The sequence below is a fragment of the Rhineura floridana genome, chromosome 14 (assembly GCF_030035675.1).
Source record: "Rhineura floridana isolate rRhiFlo1 chromosome 14, rRhiFlo1.hap2, whole genome shotgun sequence".
Taxonomy (NCBI): Eukaryota; Metazoa; Chordata; class Lepidosauria; order Squamata; family Rhineuridae; genus Rhineura; species Rhineura floridana.
Genome location: NC_084493.1, coordinates 21198165 through 21216868, shown reverse-complemented (window position 1 = coordinate 21216868; position 18704 = coordinate 21198165). Strand labels below are relative to the sequence as shown.

General features: G+C 45.2%; 1 protein-coding gene across 1 annotated transcript in view; it reads left to right on the top strand.

The window, feature by feature from the left end:
- LOC133369999 (sodium/nucleoside cotransporter 2-like) overlaps positions 1-18704 on the top strand; it is a 42797-nt gene that overhangs the window by 14106 nt on the left and 9987 nt on the right. The window contains exons 2-12 of the mRNA XM_061595865.1: positions 5938-6038; positions 7092-7281; positions 8769-8910; positions 9888-10001; positions 11091-11168; positions 12462-12542; positions 13294-13374; positions 13626-13751; positions 14976-15106; positions 16499-16667; positions 18298-18495. Of these exons, the coding sequence (XP_061451849.1) occupies positions 5938-6038; positions 7092-7281; positions 8769-8910; positions 9888-10001; positions 11091-11168; positions 12462-12542; positions 13294-13374; positions 13626-13751; positions 14976-15106; positions 16499-16667; positions 18298-18495 (1411 nt within the window). The remainder of the gene's footprint in view (positions 1-5937; positions 6039-7091; positions 7282-8768; positions 8911-9887; positions 10002-11090; positions 11169-12461; positions 12543-13293; positions 13375-13625; positions 13752-14975; positions 15107-16498; positions 16668-18297; positions 18496-18704) is intronic.

Below are 18704 nucleotides of genomic sequence, written 5' to 3'. Positions count from 1 at the left end.
AAAAAGTTCCTTTTGACCATGAGCTATAACTGCAGGAATCTTAAAATTATATATGATGACTGGTCAATCTACTGGCTCCTTAACAGTACCCCCCATCATCAGCTCCAAGATTTATATAAAGTAGGCTTGACCTTATAATAAACAGTTGCTTCTGGTCACTATTTCCCAGTAGAATGCCATTTTCCTGCCTCCAATCTCTATTGAAAAAATGAGTTCCAGGTGGTGGTGTGACTTTTTTCCTTTCAGGTGTGCAAAAGTATCTGATGTTGGTAAAAAAGGTAAAGGTGTCCCCGTACTTGTAGTGCGAGTCGTTTCCGACTCTTAGGGTGACGTCTTGCGACGTTTACTAGGCAGACCATATATATGGGGTGGGATTGCCAGTTCCATCCCTTTCTTTACCCCCCAGCATATGCCGGATACTCATTTTACCGACCACGGATGGATGGAAGGCTGAGTGGACCTTGACCCCTTTTACCGGAGATTCAACTTCCTCCTTCCATTGGAGTCGAACACTGGCCATGAGCAGAGCTTTGGCTGCGTTACCGCCGCTTACCACTCTGCGCCAAAATCACCAAAATCTGCTGGTGGAGTGTTGTGGGGCATGCCAAATGGGCCAAGCAGCTGCTTTAGTGGGGTACAAATGCTGACTACCTTGACATCTGAAGTAGATATAGGATCAGTCTTTAAGTGATTTCCCAGCAGGTCTGGCTCTACTGTTAGGCAGAATGAGGTGGCCACCTCAGATGGTGGAAGGTGGGGAGCGGGAGCGAGGTTTGGAGAATAGAGCTTTTTGTGCCACATGGCCTGCCCAGCACATCCTCAGCTAGCCTACTGCCCTCAGATGTGGAGGACACATTCCCTTTACTATGAAGTAAGATTCAACTGCTAGTTTGGGCAGCTACATGGAATGGAAGGGGGGATACCATCTTGCATGCCACAGGCTGCAAAATGGCTTGGGCCAGCTCTGGCCTGTTGCTTTCTGTTTTCCAGAGATAATGTCAAAACATTTGGAATGAACATGATAACAGAACTACCCAGTTCTGTATGACTAAGAAGGCTGGTCATTTATTATCTGGGCTTTCCAAGGTTGGTGGTAAAGCGGTTGGCACCAGCAACAGGGAAGTAACACTCTCAAAAGGGACTTTAGCACATTGTGTTCTTCTTAAGTGAATGTTGTAAGGATTAAAGGTTATTTGTTTGCTTCTTGAGTTCATATTACTCGCCATTTAATTGAAAACCTTTTTTTTTGCATTTGTTGTTAGAACCAGGATCTTCCACAGACCAGTGTAAATCTTGCATTCATTCATAGGATTTGTTGACTACTTCAGGCCCCTGCCTCCCAGTGGTAACCTAAATCACTAATAAAACACTAATAAAATAATCACAATTAATCATACAAATAAGCAGAACAGCAAGATAAAAAAAATGGAGTGGCAGAAAAGCCAAGCCAGTAAAAATAATTTATAGATCACGGAATCTAAATGGCCTTGGAGAAGAAAAAGGTCTTCACTGGGTGCCAGTGTGAAGCAAGACTTCATAGCGAAGGATGCTCCAAAACTAGGGTTCTGCAACTGTAGTCACCACCTGCCTTACCTCTGATGGTGAATGGGCTCTCAGAACTGCCCCTGAGACAGACCTTAATAACAGGATAGGTTCTTGTAGGAAAAGGCATACCTTAAACCATTTAGGCTATAATCCTATACACACTTACCTGGGTAAGTCCCATTGAATTGAATGGGTTTGCTTCTGAATAGAAACCAATACAGTGGTACTGCATGTGCTTTAAAGGTTGAAACCAGCATGCCAGAAACTATTCTGAAAATAATGCCTGGCCTTCTCTCTAGTGTAGGAGGGTGTCCTTGAGAGGGGGTTGTACATTCCTCTCACTCCAGTAGGCAAGGCTATGCATTATTAAACTTGTCGACACCATGTGGTGGGAGGAAGACTCCCCATTTCACTCCTGGCTTGCTTTGAAAAACAGATTTTTTAATGGATCTCCATCATTTTCTGATGGAGCTACTTTTCCTTTCTCACCTCTTCTGGATTAGGGTAGGAAGAGAGCTTGAGAAGGAGGGTAGAGGAGTTGCAGACTGTCGGATCAGGACAGCAAGCAATCCAAGGAGGTAATATGATTCCAATGGGGAGTTTCAAAGCTGGTGGAAGAAGACTTAACAGACTTGGAGGTGTTTCATGGTTGTTGGCTTCACTGCAAAGAAGGGAATCTTCTCCAGACAGTGCATGGTTACAAGAGAGGGAAACCTGGATCATGTTTTATTTGCTGATGTGCCAGTGCACTGAAAAGGAAAAAGTATAATGGGCCATCTGGCTTATACCAGTTCATCTTCGTGTTTATTTAAAGATATGTGAGCAACACCTCAGAAGAGATAGCCACTCTAGGGAGATGTCTTATGTCAGACCATTGGTCCATCTAGCTCAGTATATCGGCACCAACCTTCCCCAACTTGGTGCCCTCAAGACATTTTGGACTACAACTCCCATCATCCCTGACCATTGGTCATGCTGGCTGGGGCTGATGGAAGTTAGAGTTAGGCTGATGGAAGTTAGGATATTATAGAGTTGGAAAAGGTTCAGAAGAGGGCAACCAGAATGATCAAGGGGATGGAGCGACTGCCTTACGAGGAAAGGTTGCAGCATTTGGGGCTTTTTAGTTTAGAGAAAAGGAGGGTCAGAGGAGACATGATAGAAGTGTATAAAATTATGCATGGCATTGAGAAAGTGGATAGAGAAAAGTTTTCCCTCTTTCATAATACTAGAACTCGTGGACATTCAAAGAAGCTGAATGTTGGAAGATTCAGGACAGACAAAAGGAAGTACTTCTTTACTCAGCGCATAGTTAAACTATGGAATTTGCTCCCACAAGATGCAGTAATGGCCACCAGCTTGGATGGCTTTAAAAGAAGATTAGACAAATTCATGGAGGACAGGGATATCAATGGCTACTAGCCATGATGGCTGTGCTGTGCCACCCTAGTCAGAGGCAGCATGCTTCTGAAAACCAGTTGCCGGAAGCCTCAGGAGGTGAGGGTGTTCTTGCACTCGGGTCCTGCTTGTGGGCTTCCCCCAGGCACCTGGTTGGCCACTGTGAGAACAGGATGCTGGACTAGATGGGCCACTGGCCTGATCCAGCAGGCTTTTCTTATGTTCTTAGAGTTCAACATCTGGAGGGCACCAGGAAGCTATTCCTGGCTTACTAGATTACTGGCTCTTAACAAGGGCAAACAGAATATTTCTGTTGAAATATTCTCAACTATCCCACCCTGTGCATAATAGCCACCCAGATCTCAAAATATCCTTTATATTGCATGCCCACCTTACCCATCAATGGGGCTCACCTGTAGCACTGCCTGCTCCCCATTCATTAGCACATCAAATGGCACTGCCTCATCCTTTTGCAAATAGATAAAGGAAAATCTGAAGGACCACAGGTTCTCTATCCCTGTGTTAGATAAAGGATCCTAGTTCAGAGAGGAGTTGGAGCAGATGCTGTTGACTTCTGTTTAGAGGAATCTGCATTGTTGTTTCCCAGAAAGTGAGGCTGCCGCCAGGAATAGCATAAATAGTTGGTGAAGTGGCTGGAAAATAAACAATCCCTAGGTGAGTGTGGGGAGAGTAAGACTTTGCAGTGATCTCCTATCACAGATCTCCTGTCTCCAGTTCTTTGGACTGTGTTGTTAATTGATAACTTTTCCATTGCCTATTGAAGCATGAGCAGATCTGACGGAGAAAGAAATCTCTAGGACTCTCAAGGAGCAGGACAGAGCTCGAGGCTGCTGTGAGTTGTCGGCCACTCAGGATGGGGCCACTATGGTGGGCAGCATTTATTTGGAGGGAACAGAGCATTTAATTGGGGGAAAGCGGGGCAATTAAGGAGTTGAGAGGCTTTGAGAAGGGATTTCTATGCCTGAACCAGAAGACTAGAGAGAAAAGATTGAAGGCTATCTCTGGTGCAGCTTGATAATTTGCTGCTTTAAAAACATATCTGCAAAAAATAAAGTGCAGCCCATTTGTAGATTGTCAAGGTAGAGAATCTCTTTTTCTTTGAGGGTGGTATTTTGATGATTTTAAAGGCGCTAACAGACTGCACTCATTCCTACTCCTGGACAGAACAAAACATCACCATTTTTTATTAAATGGCCAGTTCTTTCCCCAGCTGGGACATTGGTGGCCCAATTATGTCTGCATTCAGATTTATGAGTGCAGGACCAGAGAGAAGATGATGAGACTGGAAGGGTGCTGAGGGCTCCTTTACTTCCAGGCTGACTATCCACTGTGTCGACAACCAGTTCAACTTCAGGTAGCTGCAGAGTGCCAGAGAGATGAGAGAAGTCAGGATTTCACTTGGAGATGGTGACAGAGGTTTGGAGAACCCTGCGTTAGAGCTCACGGTAATAACACCACCGCTCCTCCTTGTGTTAGTGCTGCCATGTGCACTTTCTTGAAATAAAACTATATTATTGTTGTTATGTATTAATTTGTATATCTCTTAATGCCAAAATAGGCATCTAAGCAGTTTACAAAGTATAAAAATTATGCCTTTGTATGCCTAGACCAGAGAGCAACATGAATGCATCTCTAGTGTATTCATGCCATTTGCTGCTTTAAAAGCATTTCTGTGCAAGAAATATATAACTATGCCTTTGGCAGGAATCAGAAGGAAATCCTCAGGCTGCGGAAAACCATTGGCCTTCTGAGACCAGTGAAGGAAACGATGCACACGATGCCTCTTTCTGGAGGTACAGAATATATATTCTCATTTATTCATTGATTTATACATGTGTACTTACTAGACATCTTATGAACAGGCTCTTAAAGCATGCCAATGAATTAAAAGCAACAAGAATACAATTTTTAAAATCCACGATAAAACATAAAAACCCAACCAGCCTAAACTCCCGAAATAAAAAGCTACCACAATAAAATGCAATACAAATCACAAGAACTTAAAAACAACCAGTAAATACAGGCACCTGAACCACCAGCTATACCACAGGGAACTTTTGTTCAGTCTAAGGCAGCCTTTCCCAACTAGTGGGCCACCAGATGTTGTTGGACCACAACTCCCATCAGCCTCAGCCAGCATTGCCAATGGTCAGGAAAGATGGGAATTGTGGTCCAACAACATCTGGTGGCCCACTAGTTGGGAAAGGCTGGTCTAAGGGCTACATTCCCTTCTGAGCAACCTTCCAGGGCCATGGAGGGAAGCAAGCGGCATTAGCAGAATTCCAGGATACATTCTAGCCAGGCGAAAGTACTAAAGGTGGGCACAGTGCAGAGCTGAGAGGTGTGGCCTGGGAAGAGGAGGGTGGCCTGGGTAGGGTAGGGGTCTTGGAAGAGTACCAAAGACCAGATAGGCCTAGAGGGCCACATTCTGCCCCCCCCCGAGGCTGAGGTTCCCCATCCCTGGACTAAAATAACATGATCTGAAAAGGCCTGGAAGAACAGAGAAGTCTTAGCTTGACATCAAAAATACAACCCTATGGATCCTGGGTGAAATTCCCTAGGGAAAGCATTCTATAACCAGAGGAGGGGCATCACTGAAAAGCCCCTCACTCCCATGGCCACTTTCTGATTTTTGGATTGAGGGGACACTTAGAGAAGGGTTTCTGTGGATGACCTTAAAGTACGCATAGTTATTTATGGGAGGAGGTATCACTTCTATACGGTCCCAGCAACCTCAGAATTGGAGTCCTACTCCTCCATCCCTGGTCCCACAGCAATGGCCCCTGAAGGGAGATCAGGCAAGCCTCCTCATCAGCCACCCCCTCCCACCTTTTAACAAGAGTGAGGGAAACTGCACGGGTACAGAGGCTCCTCAAGTCCCTTGCAGGTCATCCAGGAATGCTGGAGCTACAAATGGTCCCCCCCCCTTTCAGACACCTACCCAGTCTTTATTCTCATGGTGCGATTCTCTTTCAGGTTCAAGAACATGGCGGCTCAGCCTTTTTCTAAGGCGAGTCGCTTTTGCAAGGCTCATTCCAAGATGCTGCGGAAGATCTTGCTGGGCATCCTCTGTGCAGGTGAGGCTGTTATACATACACACATGCTGCTTGATACTTTTGTGGGACTGGGGAGAGTAAGGAGACAGGCAGAGATTCCTAAAAATGTGGCGTTCTCCCTCTTTCTGCAAACCACTAGCCTTGGCCACTAGAGCTGAAAAAAAATGGCTTCCTAAAATTCTTCACTCTAATTGTGGGTGGCAACATTAGGGATGACCACTGCCAAATATTCTTGGAGGAAGGAGGAGAAATTCTCCAACAGGGTTTTTTTCCCTCAGAAAACTCTCTTCTGAGAAATTTCAGCTCACACAATGTTGCACAAAATGTGACTGTTAAGTTCATGCTGGTGGATGAAGGAAGCAACAAGCTAAGACTGGAAGGAGTAACCAAGCCCATCGCTTCCTTCACTGATATTAAAACAATGTAAAACTAGATCCAGAGTTGTGCACCAAATTCACAAATGGAAAAATCAGGCAGGCCATTTTGCCAAATATTCTCCAGGGGAGAGCTGAAATTCTCCCAAAGTTTCAGGAGGAACTAAAAAAGATTTTTCTGAGAAATTTTGGCTTGGTCTTAATGGCCACACAATGAAGGTGGAGCATTGGGAGAAATGTTTGAGTGAGAGACATGAGAGCTTTAGAAAGATATTTCTGCCCATACAAAAGTAGTGGTGGCTGGTGCTCATTGGGACTGATGGGGGCGGAAGGCAAGGAGACCAAGAGTAGGTGGAGACAGAGCCAATGACAAGCAGAACTAATTGTGCCCTCCCATCCTCCTCCCTGAAGGGAGGCTGAACTTGGTGGGGCAGCGCCCTATTTGCCCAAATTGACAAGCCTCCACTGTCCAGAACTACCCGTAGCTGTTCACTATTGTTCATGTGATTGTGGCCTAAATTCTGAGTGAGATGGGAAAACTTGTTAGATTAGGATATTACAGAATTTTGCCTCAGTGCAAGAGTTTGGAGAGAATAATGTCTTGATAATAAACGGGAGAAAGGGAAAGCCAGCCCTGCTCTGTAGGTGATAGACTTGACTCACCGGTGCAGTTCATGACCTTTGTGTCTCCTCTCTCTAGCCTACCTGGCCTACTTCATTGCAGCCTGTTGGCTGAACTTTGACCGAGCCTTGGCTTTGGTCATTTTCACTGTCCTGGCCGTTTGTCTCATGGCCTATAGCATGATCAAGAAATTGTGGGGGTCAAGGATCGTCCAGATGCTGAACCCTTTCAAAAAATGGTGCCGGAGCATCTGGCCGTGGCTGAAATGGTGAGTAAGGGACTAGCCTGCTCCACAGATCCAGCATATGGACTTGAAGCTCATTTGCTCATTAATATGAACCACCTCCACCCTCCCATCCTGCCATCTATCATATCAAGAGTTGGCCCCAGAGTTTATTTCCAGATGAGAGGGGGATTCTCCATGTACATGTGCCTGTAAATCCTGTCAATCCCCTTGCCTATAGAAGCCTCTAAACATTTTGCAGACCTAGCACAATCTAGTGAAGACCATTCATCCTGTGTAAAAGAAAATATAAAATGGGTTAGCCTGAGCTTGAGATCAATGGATCACCACACTATTCTCTCCTTTCATTCAAGTGATGGATTGCCAGTGACTCGCTTTTGACTGTTTCTGTGATCTACTTTTCAGCTTTCCTTTAATGGTTGGCAATCTGTTCCTGGATGTTCGCATATCAAGTGATGGCAGTCCAGCACTAAATACTTTGGAAAGCTTGCTGAACTAAAAGGCTCCTGAGTTTCCTGCAGTCATATCCCTTGGATAGCCATAATGCTCTGGGGCTGTGACAGTTCTTTGATGACACCTTCCTTCTTAGGGCTTTTGATTTTGGTCTTGCGTGATCCTACAGTGATAGTCTAAGGGTGTACCCTTCTAGAGCCTAATGTTCAGTGTTCATTTGGAAGCAAATCCCATTTTATTTCAGTTAAACTTATTTCCATCTAAATGTATCTCTTCTCTCAACAGAAGAAAAGTTTAGTGGTGTCAATCTATATGCACTTACCTGGGAGCAAGTCTCTTTGAACAAAATGCAGCCTATATAGGGTTGCACTCAATATATCTCAATGATGACATGCAGCTCCATAATTATTTGTTCCTTACTAAAGTGTTCTTATTGCTGTGATGACTGTGTGATGATGATCCTATTTGTTTGAGAAATTTTATACCCCAGCCTTCCACAATGTAAAGGAGAGCCAGTGTGGTGTAGCGGTTAAGGTGTTAGACTACGACCTGGGTGATCAGGGTTGGAATCCCCACACAGCCATGAAGCTCACTGGGTGACCTTGGGCCAGTCACTGCCTCTCAGCCTCATGAAAGCCCTATTCATAGGGTCACCATAAGTCAGAATCGACTTCAAGGCAGTACATTTACATTTTTTCCACAATGTAATACAATAAAACAGTAAAAACAATAAAAGTGGTAGAATACAAGTTCAGATGGTTAAACAGAGGCAGGCAGAACAGATGGAAAGAGCTAAAAAAAACACTAGGGGTCAGTTCTAAAGCTCTGCACCCCAGCAGGCCAAGTACTTGCTAGATTAAAAACATCTTAGCTAGGCAGTGGAAGATGGATGGGGTGTGGACAGGAATCCCATCATCAAACATGGCCACAGAGAAGGCCCTTTCTTGCACCACAACCATCAAGATGCAGAGAGCAGGCTCCCCAACAAAACCCATGTGTATCTAGCCAAGTGTATCTAGGTGTATCTCTGTAATTACGGTGATCTGCTTCCTTCCTAGGGTGCTGTGTGCAATCATTTTGATTGGCCTGGTCACGTGGCTGGTTCTTGATGTGTCCCAGAGGCAGGAGCAGTTGGTGTCACTGGCTGGCTTCAGTGCGCTGGTGCTGACGCTGTTTGCCTGCTCCAAACACCATGGAGCTGTAAGTGGCAGCATTTCCTTTGGCTCGGGGTCTTTAGACATGCAGAGAATTAGATGCAGACGCTACCCATGTCATCTCTTTCTCCTATCAACCTCCTCAATCCTTCCCACTCTATAAACCCTGCAATCCTGTGTACACATCCCTGGGAGCAATTCCCACCAAGCTCAATGGGACTTCAGAATAAACAGGCATAGGACTGGGCTGAAATTCTGCTAGAACTAAGGTACTGGGTTTAAATAAAGCCAGCACAGTGGTTGAGCAAGATATAACCACATAATCATATGAGTTAAAGGGGAGCTTGGAGGCCTCTGCTTGATGTGGGAAATCCAGAACAAGAACATTTCCATCAGAGGACTGAGCTGTCTAGCCTCCATTTTGAAGACCTCCAATGAGGAAGGAGCCCACCATCATGCTCTAGGCAACTGGTTCTATTGAAAAACTGCTGTTACAATCAAGAACTTTCTCCTAATGCTCACTCAAAATGTACTCTCATTCATTCCATTTTTATTTTCCACCTTTCCTCCAAAAAGATCAAGGCAGCAGACACGGTGTGTCCCTCCCTCTTTTATCCTCACAACAATCCCTGTGAGGTAGGTCTGGCTTTATGGCTGAGTAGGGATTTGAACGTGGACCTTCCCAGTCTTCGCCCAACACTCTAACTGCTATACCATGGTGCTTCTCTCTTTTGTAATTTTACCCCATTCAATCTAGTCCTTCTTTTTGGGACAACAGAAGAAAAGTTTAGTGGTGTCAATTTGCTCACTTTGAGCTGATATTTTTTATTCTGCATATCAACATCCCTACTCATACCGTTGACCATAACTGCCTCCTTCTCCAGTGAATTTGAGGAATCAGCATGCTGTGTTAACCCTGAGGTTAGCACCTTTCCAACCCAGGGCTATCACTGTGACTCTTAATGGAATGTCCTTTGCTTTCTGTATTCACAGTTTTCCTACTGTGTATTTTCTGTATTGCAGGTGTCCTGGAGAGCTGTGTTCTGGGGGCTCGGACTGCAGTTTGTCCTTGGAATCTTCATCATCCGGACAGAACCTGGATTTCAAGCTTTCCAATGGCTTGGTGATCAGATTCAGGTGTGGAGCACATTGTTGGAAGTGGCTACATATGTGTGGCAGAACACATGCTTTGCATGCACAAGATCCCACATTCAATCTCTAGCAATAGGGCAGCACATCTGGAAACATCCCCTGCCTAAGATCTTGGAGAGAATAACAAGTACTGGGCTGGTTGGACGAGTCGTCTGACTCCGTGTTAGGCAGAGGTTGCCAATGCGGTGCCCCACAGATATTGTTAGACTCTTAACTCCCATCAGCTCCAGCCAGCATAGCCAGTTGTCAAGAATGACAGGAGTTGTAATCTAACAAAATCTGTAGGGCACCGCATTAGCTACCCCGGTGTAAGGCATTGTCATGTGTTCATATCAATACCTGCTATACATCCTAATGCAAGGGGATGACAGAAGCCCTTATCGGCACAGGCAAAAGTATTTTAAAGATGAGAAATAAATACACATTCACAAGGGCAAATGGAAAAAGCATTGAACGGTGTTCACAGCATAACTTTCATCATTCCACTAGGCATGCATCAAACTGCTTGATCACTACTCCAGTTTATAAGTAGCGAGCTGGGGTGGCAGTTTGATTTACCCCAGTGGTGTGTGTGCTTGTCTCAGCAGACCTTGTTCAGATGGGGAGGAACCACTTAACCTTGGTGGTGGCAGCAGTGATGGTGTCCATCATGATGGCTTTTTTTCTCTTTCTCTCTTTCAATGCCATCACCTGTGAAGGGACTTCCTCTTCTCTTTTTCTTGCTCTCTGTTACCAAATGGATGGGCAAAGTGGCCCAAGGTCTTGCTCTGTGGCTGCTGCCATGTTTCCATGCTGGTTAGTCACAGCTTTGCATGGAAAAAGTCCCCAGCATCTCCAGGTAGGGCTGGGAAAGTCCCCACCTGAGACCCTGGAGGGCCACTGCTAGTTAACATAGGCATAGGCAATCCTGAGCTAGATCAGCTGATTTGGTATAAGGCAGCTTCCTAATGGCAGTGGCAGTGGCTCTTTGCAGGAAAAGCGATGGGCTGATGGAAAACACCAGGTCTGTATAGAATCCTATTCAATGCAAAGTCTCAGCCATACTCATTCTCTCCACCAACTGTTCCCTTACAGACATTCCTGAACTACACCACGGCGGGTTCCAGCTTTGTCTTTGGGAATGCGTTGATCAAAGAGGCATTTGCCTTTCAGGTTAGGATAAGGGGCATATTTGACCCAAAATGTTTCTTTCGCCTCATCTTTCTCTCGGCCACCTTTGCAGTTGAATCCTTGATGTGAGAGGATGGCTTTTCATAGGATGTTTGGGATGGGATAAGATGTGTCTGAGCTGGAGACTACAATCTGGGCAAAGAGCCTAATGTTAGCGCTAGGGATGGAAAGATCTGTCAATTTTGGTTCTCCCAGTTTCTCATTTTTCCAATCTTAAATTCGATGCTCCACATTTCTGCACCAATTTGCATTTTTGTTTTTAAAAAATCCTAATGAAAATTCTCCAGTATTTTAGTGAGAATTTCCCCTAATAAAACACCTTTTTGTAAGCAGTTTTGCCTAATGTACATGTTTTTGCAAACCATTTCTGCTTGTGTTAATGCGTTTCTGTATGTTATTTTCATGTATATGTTCATTTTTATGCACACTTTCCACTAACAGCTGCATTTTTGCAAACATTTTGCAAACAGCTAGCGAACTACATTGCAAAATTCAAAAATGTGAATTTCAAAGGATGGCTTTGTTTCAGTTCTCGGTTTAGATTCAGCCTGAAATGTGAACTGAATCGAATTTCTCACCCATCCCTACTCAGCACCCAGCATAGCAGCCTCCCTTTAATTTTAAGTTTTTTAAAAAATGGCCTGGTGCTATGAAAAGACAAAGCAAGCTAGGCACCTTTTCCTGCCACCTTTTCCTGCCACTGTCTCCAATGCTTCTGGGTCCTAACCTGATATACACTGTGCTGGAGGCAGAGCCCAGAATCATTGGGGATAGCAAAGAGGGTGGCAACTAAAGCTGCCTCATCAAGTGCTTCTCTTTTCAGCACCATGCAGAGTGAATACTGGGAGACTGGAGCTACTTTGCTTTCAGCACCAGTGCCTATCCCTGCTGCTGTCTGCCTCCTCTGCCCCCTGATAAGCGTGTGGGTGGGGGACAAGGTATGGCACTTAGAGGCCACAGGGAGCATCAGAGAACATCTTGCCAATGACCTCCCCAAATGTGGCAGCCTTGCTGGGCAGGAACTTGCCCTGGATCCACCCACAAATGATCCAGAACAGACCAAATGGTAGGTTCCTGGCCATTGTCCTAACTGTGCAGATGCCCAGAAAAATGGTCTACTTCACTTTACCAGTGCAGACCATTGAGCCAGCTCATAGTGCCCAATATTTCTATAACTATACAGTTTGAAAGCATCAACACCCATATGTGCTGTCTTATAGGCTTGGCTGCCATTTACTAAAGACTTGACATTCACTGTTCTGTTTCTCTCTCTAGGCATTGCCCATCATCGTCTTCTTCAGCTGTGTGATGTCGATTCTCTACTACCTGGGAGTCATGCAGTTCATAATCCTGAAAGTAATGCCGAGCATAAGTCTCTGGGCAGTGGGGGAGATGGTTTTGAGCCCCCACCGTGTAGCTGAGCAGTGCTGATCATTTATTTGTACCATGCAACTTTCCATAAAAGGTCCTGAAATACCTCTGGCCTGTGAAGAAAGCTTTCCAAGATAGATATGTGTGCAAATTTTAGATGATGCAGAAAGCCTGGGTAGGGTGCTGCAGCCTGCTAGTGAGGAGGTGGTCGCAAGGAAGGAGAGGCTGTGCTTTTGCAGGGAAAATGAGGCAGTGGAATGGAAAGACTCTCTCTTCTGAGGAAGGTCAAGCCTCTCTGGGGATGGCAGAGAGTGAAAAGAAAACGGGGGCTGTTAGAAAATGCACCATGGAGGGGTTGTTGATGGAAAGGCAGGACCAGGAGGTAAGAGAATGTATTGCTCAAGTCTGCTACGCTGTCTGCAGAAAAGAAATACAGGCAACCATCTATCTAGCTCCATACTGCCTACATTGACTGACCGGAGGAACTTCTCCAGGGTTTCAAGGCAGCAGCCCTGCCTGGAAATACCACAGGTTGAACCTGAGAAGTTCTGCATGCAAAGGTTTTGCTCATTGCTAAGCCTTGTAGCTAAGGAACAGGTTAGGGGCATGGCTGTGCGGCACAGTGGGCAAATGAGAGAGCAGGAGACAAAATAATAGCTATTGAAGATCTTTGTGGCAGGTTGTGTGATGGGGCAACAATGCCATCTGACTGTCAGTCTCTTGCTCCTTCCTGCAGTTGTCCTGGCTCTTGCAAATCACCATGGGCACAGCAGCCACGGAATCTCTGAGCGTGGTAGGGAATATATTTGTGGGAATGGTAAGCAGTTCTGTTTTTCTTTTCTTTTCTTTACCAGTGCCCCATGCAACTCAGCCCTCCCAAATCTGAGCACAGACAGATGAGGGGTGTTTTATTTGAGGGCTCTGCCTTTTGCTTTGTTGGGTTGCAGTTGCTCTGGAAGCAAAATAAACTCAATGCTTTTGTGAGTGCTATTTTATGAACTGTAAACCTGTTGGCAAAAATTCTGCAGTTTGTGCCTTTTTCTTTCTTTTTTTCCTTTTGTCCTCCAGACGGAAGCACCACTGCTCATCCGTCCCTACCTGCAGGAGATGACACAGTCAGAAGTCCACGCTGTGATGACTGGCGGCTTCGCCACCATTGCCGGCAGCGTGATGGGAGCTTACATTTCGTTTGGGGTGAGTCAGCTATGCAGAGAGCTACCAAGTACAAGTGGATTCTTCTACAGCAGTGATGGAAAACCTTTGGCTCTCCAGGTGTTGCTAAACTACAACTCCCATCAGCTCCAGCAAGCATACCCAATGGCCAGGGATGATAGGAGTTGTAGTTCAGCAACATCTGGAAAGTCAGAGGTCCTCCACCCTGTACTAGAGAGTTGCATTTGACACAGACGCATGACAAGGAACTATCAATAGCCTGCTGTTACTTATTTGCAACACACTTTGCAGATAAAATTGTTTGCATCCAATCTAACCAGGATGCTGCATTGCCTATTAGCGTTGTGCTGGAACACTACTCAGACCCTGTCATGGATGGATTTCAGTGAAGGAAAGACGCCAACAAGGTTCTTAGAGAGAAGTCCATTCCACAGCATGACCTTTCAAGCTTTGCCCATCTTGGAACTTATTGCTAACTGAAGGAGGCTGGCTGGCTGGCTGGTTGGCTCAGCTTAGTTGCCAATTAATTGGAGGAGGGGCATATACACAATTCCCTTGAAGCCCACAGTTCCCAGGCAGGCTCCTCCTGGAAAAAACCACCAGCTAGCTCCATATTGTTTACATTGACTGTCAGGCAGCAATTCTCCAGGGTTTCAAGACTGGGATTTTTCAGCCCTACTTGGAGATTCCAGCCCTACTTGGAGACTTATCTGCATGCAAACCATGAAAAGGGGAGGGGTTGTAGTTTAGTGGTAAAGCACATGCTTTGCATGCAAAAGGTCACAAGTTCAGTTCCTGGCAGCTTCAAGTAGGTCTGGGAATGTCCCCTGCTTGAACCCCAGACAGCCTCTGCTAGCCAGTGTAGACAATGGACCAATGGTCTGACTATAAACAGCAGGCCTCCCTTTGACCTTAAGTGCCCTTTTTGGAGGGCACAGTATTTGAGAGATGGACAACTCCAAAGACTCTTGGGTTAAGTTCATTATCTGGAATCCATACCAATATGGTTTCAGTCTGGGGTTTAGGATAGAAACTGCTGCCACAAAACAGGTCCTATCTCCAGTCATTACCCATCTCACTTCAAACAGCAAAGTGACTTGAAGAATTAAATATATAACATCTTCAATTGTTTAGGGACATCAAATATGCCTGCCATCACATCCTTCCATAGTCCTTTGGTGCAACTAAGACATCTAGGCCAGGATCATCCTCCATTTATAACCCTGCATTTACATCCTGCTACAGATTGATGCCTCATCCTTGATTGCTGCTTCAGTGATGGCAGCACCTTGTGCTTTGGCAATGTCTAAACTCATTTACCCAGAAGTGGAAGAGTCCAAGTTCCAGAGTCAGGAGGGTGTGAAAATTGCCTGTGGGTGAGTATGGTCAGAGCACATGAGGTTCACAAGGCTGCCAAGAGATTCCTGGAAGGGATGCAAGATGAAGTGGGAAGAAGGGTACAGGAGTGTAAAGTGGGGTATAGGATGGGGGGGAATCTACATTTGAGAGGCACAGGATCAGGAACGTCTCTGCACACAGAAACAGAATAAGCTGTGGAATATGAAGCAGAGAGACCCAGTGTGGGGTGGTGCAAGGGCAAGGAATCTGTGGCTCTCCAGATGTTGTTGGATTCTGACTCCCATCAGCCCCAGCCAGCAGTGGCCATTGCTGGGAGGTGTAGTCTGGAGGGCTACAGGTTCCCCACTCCTGGTGTACTGGATAGCATGTTAGATATAGACAGCGGAGACTTAGGTTTAAAACCCTATTCAGCCATGAAGCTCACTGGGTGATTTTAGGCTAATCAGTCTCTCAGACCCTGACCTACCTATCTAGGATTGGGGGAGAAATTTGATTCAGTTTGTGTTTCAAAGTGCATCTTCCTGATTTGCTCTATCCAAAACAATACATGAACGAAAATACAGCCACTGTGCAAAATGTGCATCTCTCCGAATTTTGCAGTGCAGTTCTCCAGCCAAATAATGTGTATAAAAGTATACTAGGATAAAGTGCACATAAAAATGGATATATTTAGTGAAAACAGAAAAAGACATAGAAGGTAAAATTACTTTTCAAAAAATGTGTGCATTAAAGGAAATTGTAAACAAAAATGTGCATATTAGAAGAAATTCACACTGAAATGCTGATGAATTGTCACAAAGAATTTTAAAAAATGCAAACAAATGTGAACTTAAGACTAGAACAATGAGAAACTGAGAGAAACCAAAATGGACAGATTCACCCATCTCTACCTAGTTCAGAGCTGTTGTGATATACTTCCCTGAGCTCATTGGATGATTGACTACTAGAACCTAAGGATCTTCATGGATGCTGAACTGCATGAAGAGCCTACTCAAGTAGACCAGCTCTCCATTGCATAAGTTCAACCTCCAACATATTGGGGGAGGAACAGTCACCAGGAGGTGGAGGAGTCTGTTGTCTATCATGCAGGACATCAAGCAACTTTCTTGATTTAAACTGCATCTGAGCTTCATAATATATTGCAAGCAGTTTTGTAAATGTTCAATTAGGATGAAAAACATTTTTCACATGATGATGAGAGTTGCAAGGATTCGGATTGGTAAAACAAGTGCAGAAAGGCACAAAGGAGGTGTGAATGTGTAAGATTGCAGGTGAATCTTGGTGGGGTGCAGAATTGCTCTGCCTGAACTCTCATGGGACACTGTGGAGCAGTTTTGCGGCTGCCCCATTTGCAAGGAAGTTTATCTCTGGGCTTCTTGGTTTTCTTCTCACTTGGTGTGTTGATACAGGGAAGAGAAGAATGTCCTGGAAGCTGCTGGCAATGGAGCATCAGTCTCTGTGGGGCTGGTGGCTAACATCGCAGTCAACCTTATAGCTTTCCTGGCAGTGCTGGAGTTCATCAATGCTGTGCTTGCTTGGCTAGGGGGCATGGTCAACTTGCCAGAACTCTCCTTCCAGGTACCATCTACAAAGCAACCACCCTGATTGCGAGTACACCAGGTTGGTTAAAAGATGCTAAGAGGCAATGATATGGATGTTGTTGTTGGATTATATATTCAGGGTACACGCTGCCTAGAGCATTCTGCAGGGCCCCATTCCTTATGCTCCACCAGTTCCTAGAAGCTGCCTTATACTGTGTCCGACCATTGGCTCATCTAGCTCTACTGTCTACACACTGAAAGATGCTAAGAGGCAATGATATGGATGTTGTTGTTGGATTATATATTCAGGGTACACGCTGCCTAGAGCATTCTGCAGGGCCCCATTCCTTATGCTCCACCAGTTCCTAGAAGCTGCCTTATACTGTGTCCGACCATTGGCTCATCTAGCTCTACTGTCTACACACTGAAAGATGCTAAGAGGCAATGATATGGATGTTGTTGTTGGATTATATATTCAGGGTACACGCTGCCTAGAGCATTCTGCAGGGCCCCATTCCTTATGCTCCACCAGTTCCTAGAAGCTGCCTTATACTGTGTCCGACCATTGGCCCATCTAGCTCTACTGTCTACACACTGAAAGATGCTAAGAGGCAATGATATGGATGATGTTGCTGGATTATATATTCAGGGTACATGCTGCCTAGAGCCTTCTACAGGACCCCATTCCATATGCTCCACCAGTTCGTATTTGCTAAGGGCATTCCCAATTATCTACTGTTCTTGATTTGCCTATGATGGTGATAGAAACCTAGGAAGCTGCCTTATACTGTTTCAGACCATTGGTCCGTCTAGCTCTACTGTCTACACTGACTGGCAGCAGTTTTAGGCAGGGAGTCTTTCCCAGCCCTACCTGTAGACCTGGGACCTTCTGTATGCAAGGCAAATACTCTTAACACTGAGCTATATTGCTTCCCTAATAAGTTGGGATGCGATGCAGTTTGCCAACCAACCAATGTTTACAAAAATGAGTATTTCCGGGGGAGCGTGCATAAAAATGAATGTATGAGTGAAGATAACATGCAAACATGCATTATATGACGAGAAATAGCTTGCAAAAATGTGTACATCAGTCAAAACTGTGTACAAAAATGTATTTTGTTAGGAGAAATTCATGCTAAAATGCTGGAGAATTTTCATGAGGATTTTTGAAAAATTACAAATTGGTGCAGAAAGGTAGACACATTTTCTCTCTCACCCTCTCACTTTCACCCTGCCCAGCAGGCTGTGAGGGAACAGATAGGTTACTGTCACCAGACACCTGAACTGATTACTTACAGAGGACGTTCCCCCAATGTTTCCATCACTCCATCCATTTCAGTTCCCCCACTCCCCATTTTTTCCCATCCCACTCTCCAGACTCCCCCAACCCATATGAAATTAGGTTGAGGGCCACAGATTGTCCATTCCTGATCTGTGCAAATCCACACACTCCCTTCCTGCTATAATCTTTGTGTGGAGAATTTACTGTGGATCCCTAACTGACTTGTTGGGAAACAGTTGGGCAAGAGTAGAGATAGCAAGTGAGTTTGTGCAGATGTTTGTGCTAATATGGGTGGGTGGGAAAGATGGATTGGATTACAGGAATCATACGGTGGCTAGTTAACCAGTGGTTTTATTTACAAACCTTTTTCCCCCCTGGCTTCTAGTTGATCTGTTCCTATGTCCTGGTGCCTGTGGCATTCTTGTTAGGAGCAAGCTGGGAGGATGCGCCACTGGTTGCTGAGCTTCTGGGAATCAAGATCTTCTTAAATGAGTTTGTGGCCTATCAGCAGCTATCAGACTACAAACAGAAACGATTGAAAGGATTGCCTGAGTGGGATGGGACACAGAAGCAGTGGATATCGGCAAGTGTGCTAGTTAATGCAATGGACAGATGGATCTCTCTGTTGTGTAGAACTGTCCTCCTTACCCAGCTATTGCAACAATACCTGCCTGTTTTGCTAATTAGTTTAGGGCTTGGGACACAGCACAGCGGGAAGTGGTTGTACATAGGGGTGAGGAAGAAATCTGATTCAGTTCACATTTAAAGGCGAGCCTACTCCATTCAGCACCC